Below are 13461 nucleotides of genomic sequence, written 5' to 3' on the forward strand. Positions count from 1 at the left end.
TCACCATCCCTGTAATTTTTAGTACCAAAGTGCCCTGTCTGGCCACTACTCCCCTTCGTGTTGTCGCCCTCTGTTGGAACATAACATTTTTGAGAAGAAGGATTGTTTTTACTTTTGTATCCTCAGCTCTTAGTACAATACTTGGCATATAGTGCTTAATATATGGTTTTTTTATTCCTTTATTTTTTCATTCATCCATTCATCCTACCATTGCTTTTTGTTCCCAAATATAGTTAGAAATATAATGAGTTGAATACTGCCCAGCTCCCATTTTTCTAAAATAGTCCACACCCGATTCCTTCATTTTATGGTTGAAGAGAAGTGAAATGATTTGACTGAGGTAATTAATGGCAGAGACAGAATTCATATTCATGTCCTCTGACTCTAAATCCAATATTCTTTCTAAAGCACGGCACTGCCCATAAAGGCTTGTCTCACTTTTCTGATTGTACTATCAGGGCTTAGCATGGTGTTGGGCACACAGCTTTTTAATAAACACATTCCCATTCTATTAACACAAGCTAAGGATTATCACTGGACCTGAATTCCTCTCTCTCTTGCTGAAGTATCATCGAGGACAATCATAGTCTATCTGGTAGACAAAGACAATGCCCAAATAAACTAAAAACCACACTTATCCAATTAATAACAATTTCCTCTCTCATGCCAAACATTTTACAAGAGCCTATAACCAATAGCTAAATTGACTGACTAGAGAGATAAACACTCACCCACCTTCCCTTGCCCACTTCTTCTTAATATGTATTAAATATAAGGCTGTTATGAATTAATAAGGAAAAGGATGTGAGGGAGGAGAAGCACATAACCAGTAGGAGGCCAAATACTACTCTCCCTCTGCCAATAGAACTATATATTTGTTTTTTGTTTTTTTTAAAAAAAACATGAGTTTTTAAAGGAGGGGAAATCTAACATGGCCTAGAAATCCTATATTCTTTCGATGGATAAAACTACATAACGATCAATTAATAAGCACTTATTAAATGCTCAATATAACACTGGCATTATGCAAAGAACTGAATATAACAAAAAAATAAGAATAAAAAAGAGCCCCTTCCTTCAAGGAGCCTATATTTTAATATCCCTGACCTTGGTAAGTGGTTTGCCCAAAGGGTGGTAGCAGAGGGGAATGCCCTTGATTTTATACCTAATGTCACCTATCTATCTATAATTATGGTGTCCAAAATAAATGAAACAACAGAAAACAAGCCTTTTTTTAACCTGTCTTTTCTCCAGACTGACCTGAAGAAAATAAATAATGACAAAGCAACTACTTCTCCTAGTCATCATCCCATACCTTTGGTGGTTTCACTCTCTCGGATAAGGAAGGTACCTCGTGGATTTCCAAAGGACAAGAGCTGCCTTTCTGCATCTTTGCGGCCAAGTTTTCCAAAGTACCACCTTTTAGGAAAGGTAAGTAGGAACAAAGAAAGAAAACATTTAATCACTCATTTACACATCAGAATCAGAGGAAACCCTCTTGACTTGAGTTAGTGGATGAAAGCAGATGAGTCTCTGAATACAAATCCTCTTCAGGTCGATCTCTCCTGGTGTTTTTTTGGTGTCATTCAAGTCTTTATTTGATACTCATGCCTGTTCTTTTTCAGTCCTTCCTTGTCTCTCCCTTGCCCCCTACCCAGCTTCATTGCTAGCTTTAATTTTCCACAGTGGTTTTATAGTTCTTTCCCAGGATTTTTAATCAACGCAAATTGCAGAATCTATGAATTCTTCAGGAGATCTCCCAGTAGGGAGAGACCCCTGACGTAAATTCCATTTATGACATTGATAAGTCCTAGGGAGTTGCCTGAGACACACTATTTAACCTCTTGCATCAAGTCATTCTTTAAAAATCAGCAGACTTGAATGGTAGTAAAATGTTCTTCCTCTAGAAAAATGGCAAGGAAGTAATTTTTGTCAAAATTCTTATCTGCCAGGGAGACTACACTATATGTCAGTCATATTAATCAATATTGCTTTAGACTATTTAAAATAACTAGACAGTATAGGGTTGGAATACTGCTGTGGTAGAAGAAATGATGAGTTGGTGGAATTAGAAAATTATGGAAACACCTGGACTTATGAAGGAAGAGGCTACCCACCCTCAGAAAAACAGAGGACAGATATGTACAGTACGGTCTATCCATATGAATATATAGGCCTAGATATGAATACAGTTATAGATATCTAAGCATATACATACATGGGTATATACATACATTTATACATGTGTACAGACATATACGTGAAATATCATCTGCACCTAATTGTAGCCTTCTTGGAGGGTAAAGAGGGAAAAAAGAACAAAGTAAAAAGTGCACAGGAGAAAATAAAAGAAAACTTAAGAGGAAGCAAAGAAAAGATGGACAGCTCTGAACAGAGTGTAATATTTATTATATACGCTATTTTGAAATGGAAATTTATTGCTGTATATTTTGAATCCTTTCATATTCTGTTGTGCACATGACAATGCTTTTTTTCCCCTTTAAATTCTAATATTTAAGTTCATAATGTTTCTTTTTCTTTTCTTATTGTGTATTCAGTTTTAGTATTTAAATTTAAAATGAATTAATAAAAAAAAGTGCAAAAAAAAGGGAGGAGTTAGCTACATGGCCCAGTGGATAGAGCACCAGCCCTAGAATCAGGAGGACCTGAGTTCAAATTCAGTCTCAGACACTTGACACTTACTAGTTGTGTGACCTTGAGTAAGTCACTTAAATCCTAATTGCCTCACAAAAAAAAAAAATCCTATTTGCTTATAGCAAGGCAGGGATCCTGTACCTTGTAAAAATGAAGCTGTACTGTTTCTGGGGTCAGAGGATCTTAAGTAAAATCTTGACTCTGATACTTACTGCTGTGCGACCTCAAGGCTTGGTTTCCTCATCCATAAAATGAAGCTTTGAATGAAATGGCCTCTGAGGTTCCCTTCAGCTCTAAATCTATGATCCTACGTTCCCTAGCACTTAATCTGTTAACATAATTACAATTCCATGAGGAAGACAAAACAAAATAGAACCAAAACCAAGATAGGCCTTGGACAAACTAAAGATCATTATTCAAGTAAAAAAAAAAAATTCTACTCAAAGGCTAGTCAAACTAGAAATAAATTCATATGATATTTTCAGTAATTTCTTGCCCACACACAAAATTATGGAGGCTCTAGCTGGCTGAAGATTGTCTTTGATGCTTGTTTTTATGTGTCTCTTCTCACCCAGTAGGTAGTATTTTGTGAAACAAAGAGCATCCATTGAACATCTGGTTTTTGACTGATCTTAGATCCCCTCTTGGATGCAGATACAAGAACATTTCTGTGTCTGCATTTTCTGTAGGCTTTTCAAAAATCAAATAGTAAAGAATTTTTTAATATCCATTTTGAATAAAATTATTATATTTTAGGATTATATTTTAAAGGGATGTCATATCAAGTAACTCAGTGACCTTTGTTACACATTTAAAATATTTTTTTCCCTGTACTGTCAAATCCTGTCACAGTTCAGTGAGTCAAGGTTTATGTAAAGAAAGAGGTATGCTTTGGGACAGGGGTTACATTTTATTTATTAGGTTCCAAGTATTGCACCAGGTGCTAGAAAAATGAAAGAAAGAATCCTAGAGAATTCAATAAATAGTCTACCTATAGGAAGAATTTTAAAAATATTTAAATGTGATAAAAGCTGGTTTCTATATTTGATATTTTGGATATATCTGATATCATTCTTTCGTTGATGCAAGTTCTTCCCTAATATAAACTAACTCCTCCCTACCTTGTCATCCTGTGGGACTCTTATATGTGGTTGCCCATAAATCAAACAATAGAACATACTAAAGACCTTTTAATATCTCTTGAAAACTAAATGTACCACTCAGGCCATCTAGCTGTTTTTCCATATGGGACTCACTTGCCTTTTCTTGTCATAATTAACCTTCGTTAATATAGTTTATGCCACTTTATTTCAGACACTGGCTTAACAAATCCCAATTCATTACACCTGCATTCTGCCAATTGTCAAATTTTCCTAAGGATGAAAACATTTCACCAAAGAGAAGAGATCACTTTTTTTGCATCTTAACTCTTCCAATGACTGAGTTAGCACAGTATTGAAAACTACATTTCTAGTTCAAAGTAATCCAAAAGGGTTTAGAAGACTGTTGGGCCAATTGTCTGGGAATCCTTGTTCTCCTGGTTTGCATTCATGCTATAAGTAAGCTATAACAGATCAGAAGAAAAGCTTGCTGAAGCTAGGCTCTAATGTTTTCTTCAATTCTAGCTAATTTCATATCCCAAGCCCACTTGCTAACACTGCTTTTATTACTAAGTTAGCTCACGTTTTGTTTTTTTTTCTTCCCTTTTTTAAAAGCCAGAAGTCTTGAGGAAAACCCCTTCTCAAAACATAGTTGTAGGCTGTAGCTTTGAAGTTAAAAACTGTAATATGTCATTTCAGGGGTATCTTTTATCCTGCAGGATTGCAAAGTGGCTTACAAATCTGCCTGGAAACTTAAATGTAATTTTTTTCATTCACTGATGCTGAAATTCAGTCACAAGGGAAATAGAGCTCAGGGTCACCAAACATTTGAAAGCAGGAAACAAATAGATCTCCATAGTGAAAAATGTAAGGGGAATTAGAAGCAGCAGGATGACCCAATTGGGGATTAAGCCAGACAACTGAGATGAACCTTTATTTTTGGTGAAGTAGAATACTAGTACTGACTAGTACAGAGACTAGCTTTTCATGACTTTCCATTGGGGCCAGATTACTGTAATCTAGTTGGGTAATTAGCCTCAATGCCAGGTGATAGAACCAAATTTCTATGTTTGGCAGATCAGTGCTTTTCCTTGCCCCAGGCTGGAATCAGTAAAGATTGAGATGAGCCCAAAGGCCACCAGATACAAACCCTTTAAAGGAGTCTTTCCTCCATGACCCACTAGCTCTCACAACTAGAGATGCCATGGAAACATTATTATCACTCTAGCACACAGAGGGAGTTGCAAGAGTAGTTCATTGTTCCTGATCTTCTTGGCCCTAGGATATTAATGTACTCCCTATATTTATCATTCCTAGTGGAGTCCTGGAGCAGAGCAGCATCGGTGCTGCTACTTAATGATCAGTGAAGCTAAGGTTAAATGCTAACACAAATCTCTGGTCTCTATCTTAGCAATGTGCTAAGAATTCTTTGAAATGAATACTTAAAGTAAAAACAAACAAATTAAGAACAAAGACATACTCTTCTGCCTGGATAGAGTCAACTGGAGCCACATAATTGCTGGGAATGTAACCGGTCTCTCCTGTTGTCAGGGAACGGGCTTCCCACCAGTCTCCTTCACTGTAAGACAGGAAGACAGAATAAAAACAAAACAAAACAAAAAAAAACCAAAAAACCAAAGAAAAAGAAAAAAGAGAAGTTAATAAATCATTCTCTAATACAATTTAATACAATTCTTTAATATAACTTTTAATACAAAATCATACATATTTAAGGTATTAGAAGGCATTTTCTAATTATTCATTCATTAATATACATTAAGAGTTATTACTATGTGCAGTATTCTTAACTGTGGGGAATACAAATCAATAAACAAGCATTTATTAAGAACCTACTAAATGCCAGGCACCCTGATAGGTGCTGGAGATTCAAAGATAACTTAGGTACCTATACCTACCCTCAAGAAACTCATAGATAATAGAATCGAACACTCTACTACTCATTTTACAATATAACTCCTCTTTACTGCTTTGGCTCAAACGAGACCTTTGTTAAGTACTTAGCACAGTTCCTGGCAGATAGAAGGAGCTTAATAAATGCTTCTTCCCCTTCCCCAAATTCCAACATCTCCTGTAACGATGGGCACAAGCTGAAGTCACGTGTTGCCCTATTTCTGTTGACACTGATGAAAGCTCTACTAATCAACAATTTATTAAATACCAGTTATGTACCTGGTGTACTGTGCTAGGAACTAGAGATGCAAAGACTATAAAAAAACCGAAACACTCCTTACTCTCAAGGTGCTTACATTCTATTGGGAGAGGAAGGATCCTTTGTCTATATACAAACATGTACAAAATAAACACAAGGTAGTTACGTAGAATGAGATAATTAGGGAGGGAGGGTACTAGCAGCTCCAGCTCAACCAACTATAAACTGAATATAGATTTCTGTTCTCATATGTCAGATTTGGCTTGTAGGGCTGGAGACGCTTCCATGGAAGGTACAGAACTCTTGAGATTTTGGCACTTACACTGTGGGACAGTACACCGTAGAGGAGAGAACCCAAGATGCTTTTGGCAAACATCACTAAACATCTTAAAAGACTGTCTAGATCTCCACAAAAATGAACTATTCTAGGTTGAAAAATGCAGGTAAATCACTTGGGAATGGAAAATGGAACTGAATCCTTCATGGAGATCTCCGTTATTATAGTTTACAGTGTTACATTGATATGCAAAGAGAAATCAAGCATGCCCATGGAAAGCAAGAGAATAAACTTCACTGCACATATGATGTGCCATGAATCTAGTTAGAAGATAATCCTTAAGCTCACGGCATTCTGGAAAAGCTGTTCTAAGTTTAAATGACACAGAATTTAGATCAGGTTTTCCCAGAGAAGCAATGTTATAACAGTGAAGCATGCTCCTGATGCCCAGCTCCCCGCCCCCAAATCTCTACAAATGCTATATTTAATAAACTAAAATGGCGAGCCTATATTCTACACAACGTACAACTTTCTAAGTACACTCAAATCAAACAGGGCAATTTCATAAACAATCACAATTACATTTAATATGCTGCAGTATTACTAATTACCAACATGCTATAGTATATTAATATAGTATATTTAATAACCCACTGTATATCCTTGTTATGTTATTCTTAATTCCTGCATTATTTTTACTGTAACACATTAGAAGATGAAGGAACATTACTGCTGGGAGACATTTTAATGTGCATCTTTGAGGAGACTTTAAGGCCAGGGTTTTTAACCATTTTGTGTCATGGCCTCCTTTGAGGCCATGGTGAAATCTCTGGCCCCCTTCTCAGAATAATACTTCTAAATGAATGAAGTAAAATACATAGGATTACAGAGGAAAACAATTATATTGAAATATAGCTATCAAATTTATTTCTAGAAGTTTCCAGGTCCCAGGTAAAGAAACCTTTGCTTGAAAGGAAAAATTTAGGCACACTACTTCATGCTTTTTGAGAAACCTGATGCAGGAATGTTTACTTAGCTGCCTTTTGCTTTCTTTCCACTGGAAATTCCCCATGAACAAGCACAGGCATGTAAAAAAATCTATCAGATTTTTGCTGCATCTGAGGTTGGCTGGCATCCATTTTCTCAAAATTAGTTGAGTAATAAGTACCTTAATCCACATGCTGCCTGCTCTCAAGGCTATGTGCAGTGTTAGAAGTCAAATCCCTTCAAGTCAAGGACTGCCACAAGGGGGCAGGGAAGGGGAGAAGAAGAGGGTGTTACTTAGAGGCAGAGATGCCTCCATGCCATGGACAGTGGGTAATCCTTCCTGATCTGAGGATGGTGTATGAGAAGCTTGCAAAACAGCATCATTGTGTGTGTATGGAGAGGGAGAGGGAGAGAAAGCGAGAGAGAGAGAGAGAGAGAGAGAGAGAGAGAGAGAGAGAGAGAGAGAGAGATGACAAATTCACCAAAGGAATCTTTTTTTCCCAGTTATGCTCATTTGTATTCACAAGCGTTCCATGGAGCTGTTCCTGTAGGCATGTGGAGTTACAGTCTATGTGGCTTATTGAAGGACGTGAGAGGCAGCAGAAGTTAAGAGTCTGGATGGCTGTTGACACGTTTCTCTCTCCCCACCTTCCTATCATTTAATAAATAAAAGATCAAATTTCCCTTGAATACTTGTGGTTTTCTAGTTCACTAAGGAACATAATATGGGGGGGGCAGTCAACAAGCATTTATCAGAGACCTATTATGAATCAGTGCTAAGCACTGGAGATACAAAGAAAGGCAAAAGATATTTTTTGCACTCAATGAAATCATATTTTAAAGGGGTTGGGGAGACAATATGCAAACAATTATGTACAGATAAGATGCAGACAGAATAAACTGAGGATAATCTCAGAGGGAAAGCACTAACATTAAGGAAAATCAATTTTACAGGGGAGTAGAGGACAGATTAGGCAAGTAGGTGGCACAGTAGATAGATCGCCAGACCTGGAGTCATGAGGATCTGAGCTCAGAAATTAACCTCAGGCACTTACTAGCTGTATGACCCTGGGCATGTGTAGCAGCAAGCCCCCTGGCATACACAGGAGGGCCTGCTGTACAGGTTCTTAGATCTGTTTGCTAAAACAAAAGCACTTTTGAGGGGTCAACAATCTTCTTTAATTACATTTGCCAACAGAGAAAATACAAGCAGAGAAATAAAAACCAACAGACAGGGCTTCTGTCGGACCATAGGCAATGCATACATCACAGATCAACAGACAGCTCCAACTGTCTGACCACTACATACATACATAGGTACCAGAGAGAGAAGCACCAACATCTGGGCTTTCAAAGGGGGAAGGAGAAGGGAGGCAGGCTACTCAGAGCCTCACCTGGCACAACCTTCTTCCAAGCCCCCAAAGCAATGCCTATGAGGGCAGGACACTCATGACCCAGTGCCTCATTAATTAATAAAAGGTGTGGGCTTTCCTATAAAATAAGCCTCCCCTAATCAAGCTCCCCTTAATGGGCTCCAGGTGAGACCTGTTAACGGGTGGGGAAGATCTTCAACTCTGTTGTCACCTAACCCTGTTTGCCTCAGTTTCCTCATTTTGTGAAATGAGCTAGAGAAGGAAACGGCAAACCACTCCAGTATCTCTGCCAGGAAAACCCCAAATGGGGTCAAGATGAGTTGGACATGACTGAAACAACACAACAGAAACAGAGGGCAGACTGGAGCAGGAAGAGATTTGAGGCAGGGAGATCAAAAAGCAGGCTACAGTAATAGTCTAGAGGGACTGGCCTTCTTCCCTGTAACCCCGTCTCTTCATTTGCGGGTCATGTGGCAAAGTAGAAAGGATAAGAAGTCAGGAGATCTGGGTTTGAATTCTGACTCAAACACTTCCTAGTTTTATGTGGTCCCAGACAAGTCATTTAGCCTCTCACTTTTTCCATCTGTAAAATGGAGAATTTGCACTGCCAAATTTGCAAGGTTGTTGTGAAAATGATGCTTCTTTGAAACTCATGAGAGCTTGTGTAGATAGGAATTATTATTAGCAGAGGTAGCTGGGGGGTCTCTGGAGAGTGTCCAACTGTGAGCAGGGCACTGGGCTAGGTGGGAGTAGGAGAGATTAAAAAAAAAGTGGTACCAGGTACAATCCCTAGCCCTGAAGAGTTAGCAGTTCAATCTTGGTTCACTAGTGCTGAAAATATCATTGGATCAACTAGGGACATAGACATGCTCTCTCTCTTGCTCTCTCTCTCTCTCTCTCTCTCTCTCTCTCTCTCTCTCTCTCTCTCTCTCTCTCTCCTGTCTGTCTCTCTGTCCCTGTTACTCTCTGTCTCGGTGTCTATCTGTCTCTGTGTCTCTCTCTGCCTGGCTCTATTTTTGGTCTGTGGAGGCAACAGGGAGAAATCCCAGGTCTTTTATCACTCTCCTGTGAGGCTCAGTTTCAAAGTACTCAGCCAGGGAAGAAAATGTGTTGGCTTTTGGCCCTGTTAAAGATTTTCCTCAGTCTGACTTAATTAACCAGAGAAGTTCCAGCCCCCAGTATTAACGAGCAGACTGGATCCTACAGTACTACTCCATAGAGCCAAAGGATTACAACAATACTCAGGGACTTCACCAAGCAACAACAGCCCCAGGTAGGACTGAATCAAAAACCAGAGCAAACTCGGTTTAGTAGAAGGCACCAAGCCAACTTATGCCACGGATGCAGCTGTGAGAAAATGCTTAATGGAGCTTTCAACTGGCAAAACAAAACAACCCACAAGAAATACGATGCTGGCAAAGGGAGTCTATGGCTGCATGAAAATGAATTTTACATGAGTTTCTCATGTAATTTTGAAATTGTATTGAAGGAAGCTCCTCTTTCACAGCATTAAAAATACAGAAACAGATTAATGTAATCACAATTGTTTCCACAAGGGCAATGTACTGTAGCAGACAGAGTTAAGCTTGTCTTAGGTAAAACCTGGGTGTAAGTCCTGCTCCTGATATTTCCTTGGTTGTATATAACCATGGGCAAGACAGAGTACCGGGCTTGTGGTCAGGAATGTGTGAGTTCAAATCCAGCTCCAGACATCGACTAGTTCTGTGATGCTGGGCAAATCACTTACCCTCTGTCTGCCTCAGTTTCCTCATGTATTAGATGGGGATAACAGCACCCACTTTGTGGTGTTATTGTGAGGACCTAATGAGATAATATCTGTAAAGTCCTTAGCATGGTACCCGCCATATACTAAGTGTTTAATAAATGAGCATTCCTTTCTCTTCCCCCTTAATCTAAGGCTCAGTTTCCTTCTTGTACACAGTGATAAAAATATCTACAGCACTTACTGTGCACTCAAAAGGATGGTTAGAGGTTCAAATGAGATAATACATGCAAAGTATTTTGCAAACTTTAAAACATTATATGAATGTCTGGTTATTATTACAAGGTCAGATTTTATGAAATTGGGTCTTCCAGTGGCTTAATCAGTCTTCCGTTCCCATGCCTAAAGAAATTGAACAGTGAGACAGCATGAATGTAGCTACACTGGCACACAGCAAGAAAGTTCTCAGCCTTCAAATACTGTGCTTTATATTTTAAAGGAAATGCCTTTCAATACAATATGGTCCAACAATCTTCCATTAGAGACAATACTTTACTGCCCAGAAGCACCGCTAGATGGAGACATTTCATCATGAAAATCTTGGCAGGCATACCTGGGAAAATGTTCCAAAATGGTGGGGGGGAAATAAATGCTTACAACAGGGGATTAGTTTTGAAGACAGAATAATGTTTATCAAGTGAATTCCAGTTTATTTAATTTTTTAAAGTATGCATCAATTTTAGGGTAGAAAAGAAAGTCAACTTTTCTAGACAGCGTACAAGTACTTTGCGGTACATTTGCTGATAGGGATCCAATCTAGTCTTTTCATTCAGTTGAAATGGTATGGATAAAATAATTTCCCGTTTAGATCCTATATTAAACATTTCAACAATTAATTATGTTAATTATGAGCCAAACTGCTAGCTTTTGACCAAAATGATCTACAATTAGTTCAGACACACTGTGCAGAGGGGAAAGAAAAAAACCCTGGGTTCAAATCCCATCTCAAACACTTGTTAGTTGAGTAACCATGGTCAAGAAAATCTTTTAGTCTCTGTATGCCTTGTTTCCTTATCTGTTAAATGGGGAAAACTTCCATAGTACTTATTTCATTTGATTGTATCAAATGCAGTGATGTATAGATTTGCTTTGTAAACCATATAATGCTATATAAATGCCAGGGGGCAATTTGGTATAGAAGAAAAGGTGCTAGATTTAGACTCAGAAGTTGAAATCAGGCTCTTATATGTGGAAGGAAGATCTTGGGTAAATTACTTGTCTGTTCCTCATCTGTATATTGATGGGGTTGGACTAGACCAGAGGTAACAAACTCCGGGGCCCTCTTGCTCCTGAACCAGATTAAAGTGTAAATGGAAAATTTTAACAAAATAAATAAATAAACAAAATATAACTTTAATTTTAGTTTTCTAAATCAATAAGCCCCTAGCAAGGATCTATTTGAGTCTGATACCAATGGGTATCTTCCAATTCTAAATCTATGATCCTATAGATTTTTTTTTTAAGTATTGTACATTCAGTCTGAATTAATGAAAAGGCTGGATTACAGAATATTTTACAAGAAATATAGGTTCCTTCCTTCAAGAATGTATTAAAAAATTCTAAAAATATTAAGACGCACAATGACAATTAATTATCTATAATATACAACTTAGTAGTACTGCTTAGTAGTACACAGTAATCAGGCCTCTAAGTAAAAAGGAGTTAATGCGAAGCCTATTTATTAACCAAAAAAGCCAGAGCAAATTAATAGTAGGATTAATACTAGCAAATTAACAGGTTCACAAAGTAAATACATCTATCTAAGAAATACCTATTCTGATAATAACAATTGATACATTAAACAGTTCTTAAGCATTCAGTAAAGTAAGATATCTACTAGTAGACTTGGGTCTAAGTCTTGCTTCTGACACATATTGGCTGTGTGACCCTGGGCATGCCATTTGACTGTTTGGTATTCTAGGAAACTTGCTGTGACTATAAGTTATAGAGAAAATGTTGCTTTGCATTGATAGAGGGAGTTCCCTATACCACTGGTGTCAAACTCAAATATAAAAGAGGTCACTAAAGCATACATAAGGATCCCCACAGGCATTGATTGGCTTAGAAAACCACATGTTAACATTATCCATGGTTAACTGTATTTTAATTTATTTTGTTAAATATTTCTCAATTACCTCTTATTCTGGGATAGGCCGCTACAAGCCAGCTGCATCTACCCTAAACCAAATAAATCATAGGTCTCTGTCTCCTAACCAAAGAGCTCTCCTAGGAAACATTTCCTTTCTTATGTTCTTTCCTTCCTCAAAGATTCCTAGAGTTCTCTGCCTGGACTTGCTTTTCCCATAATCACTCCCTACCTTATTTTTGTACTTCTCTCTACAGATGACTGATATTCCTGCCTAACTCCACCCTTGGGGACATCCAAAATCCTTAAGGGCAGGGCCCGGGTTACAATTATCCTTCTATTGTTCCTAGGATTTAGTAAGAAGTACTTTGTATATCATAGATAATTAACAATTGTTTGTGGAATTTTTGAATATATTCTTAAAGAAATGAAGCTATACTTCTTGTACAATATTCTACATTAATTCTTTAATCCAGATTGAATGATGCTTATGATATATTCCTAATTCACCACAATCTCCTTTAAGTCTTGCCCTTATGATGTTTTTCAATATTATGACCCTTTTCCCTATCCTGAATCCAAAGGACCATCAAAAAAGCTTGTTCTTATATCCTGTTTGTCTCCCAAGTTTCAGGCAAAAAGGACTTGTAATTTGAGGGATCATGGGGCACCTGGTGATCTGATGTAGCCAGGGAATACTTGCCAACTTAAGTCATCTAGGGCTGTATTCAAGTTCATGGAACGCAGCCAAGACACATTTTATTATTATAATTGGAATTCAATTAAAAAATAAACAAAAAACCTCCTTGGCTATTATCCATCTTACATATGGCAACTTGACTCATGCCATCCTTTGGACAGCACATGAATACTTATTTTACCAAATGTTCAAATGATACTTTAAACCAGGATTTATCTCCATGGACTTTTCAAGATGAAAAACAACTTTTGATTTGACCTCACAAATAGTTATCTACCATCATAACTGTCCTTCCCAGGTAATAAAACTTAAAAAAAAAAGTTGTCGAAC

The 13461-nt window shown here is 37.7% G+C and overlaps 1 protein-coding gene across 6 annotated transcripts in view; it reads right to left on the reverse strand.

The window, feature by feature from the left end:
• FYN (FYN proto-oncogene, Src family tyrosine kinase) overlaps window positions 1–13461 on the reverse strand; it is a 296371-nt gene that overhangs the window by 62155 nt on the left and 220755 nt on the right. For all 6 annotated transcript variants that reach the window (XM_072637648.1, XM_072637647.1, XM_072637645.1 and 3 more), the window contains 2 exons: window positions 5236–5334; window positions 1316–1419 (listed from right to left, as the gene is read on the reverse strand). In XM_072637648.1, the coding sequence (XP_072493749.1) occupies window positions 1316–1419; window positions 5236–5334 (203 nt within the window). The remainder of the gene's footprint in view (window positions 1–1315; window positions 1420–5235; window positions 5335–13461) is intronic.

The sequence above is a fragment of the Notamacropus eugenii genome, chromosome 2 (genome assembly GCF_028372415.1).
Source record: "Notamacropus eugenii isolate mMacEug1 chromosome 2, mMacEug1.pri_v2, whole genome shotgun sequence".
Classification (NCBI taxonomy): Eukaryota; Metazoa; Chordata; class Mammalia; order Diprotodontia; family Macropodidae; genus Notamacropus; species Notamacropus eugenii.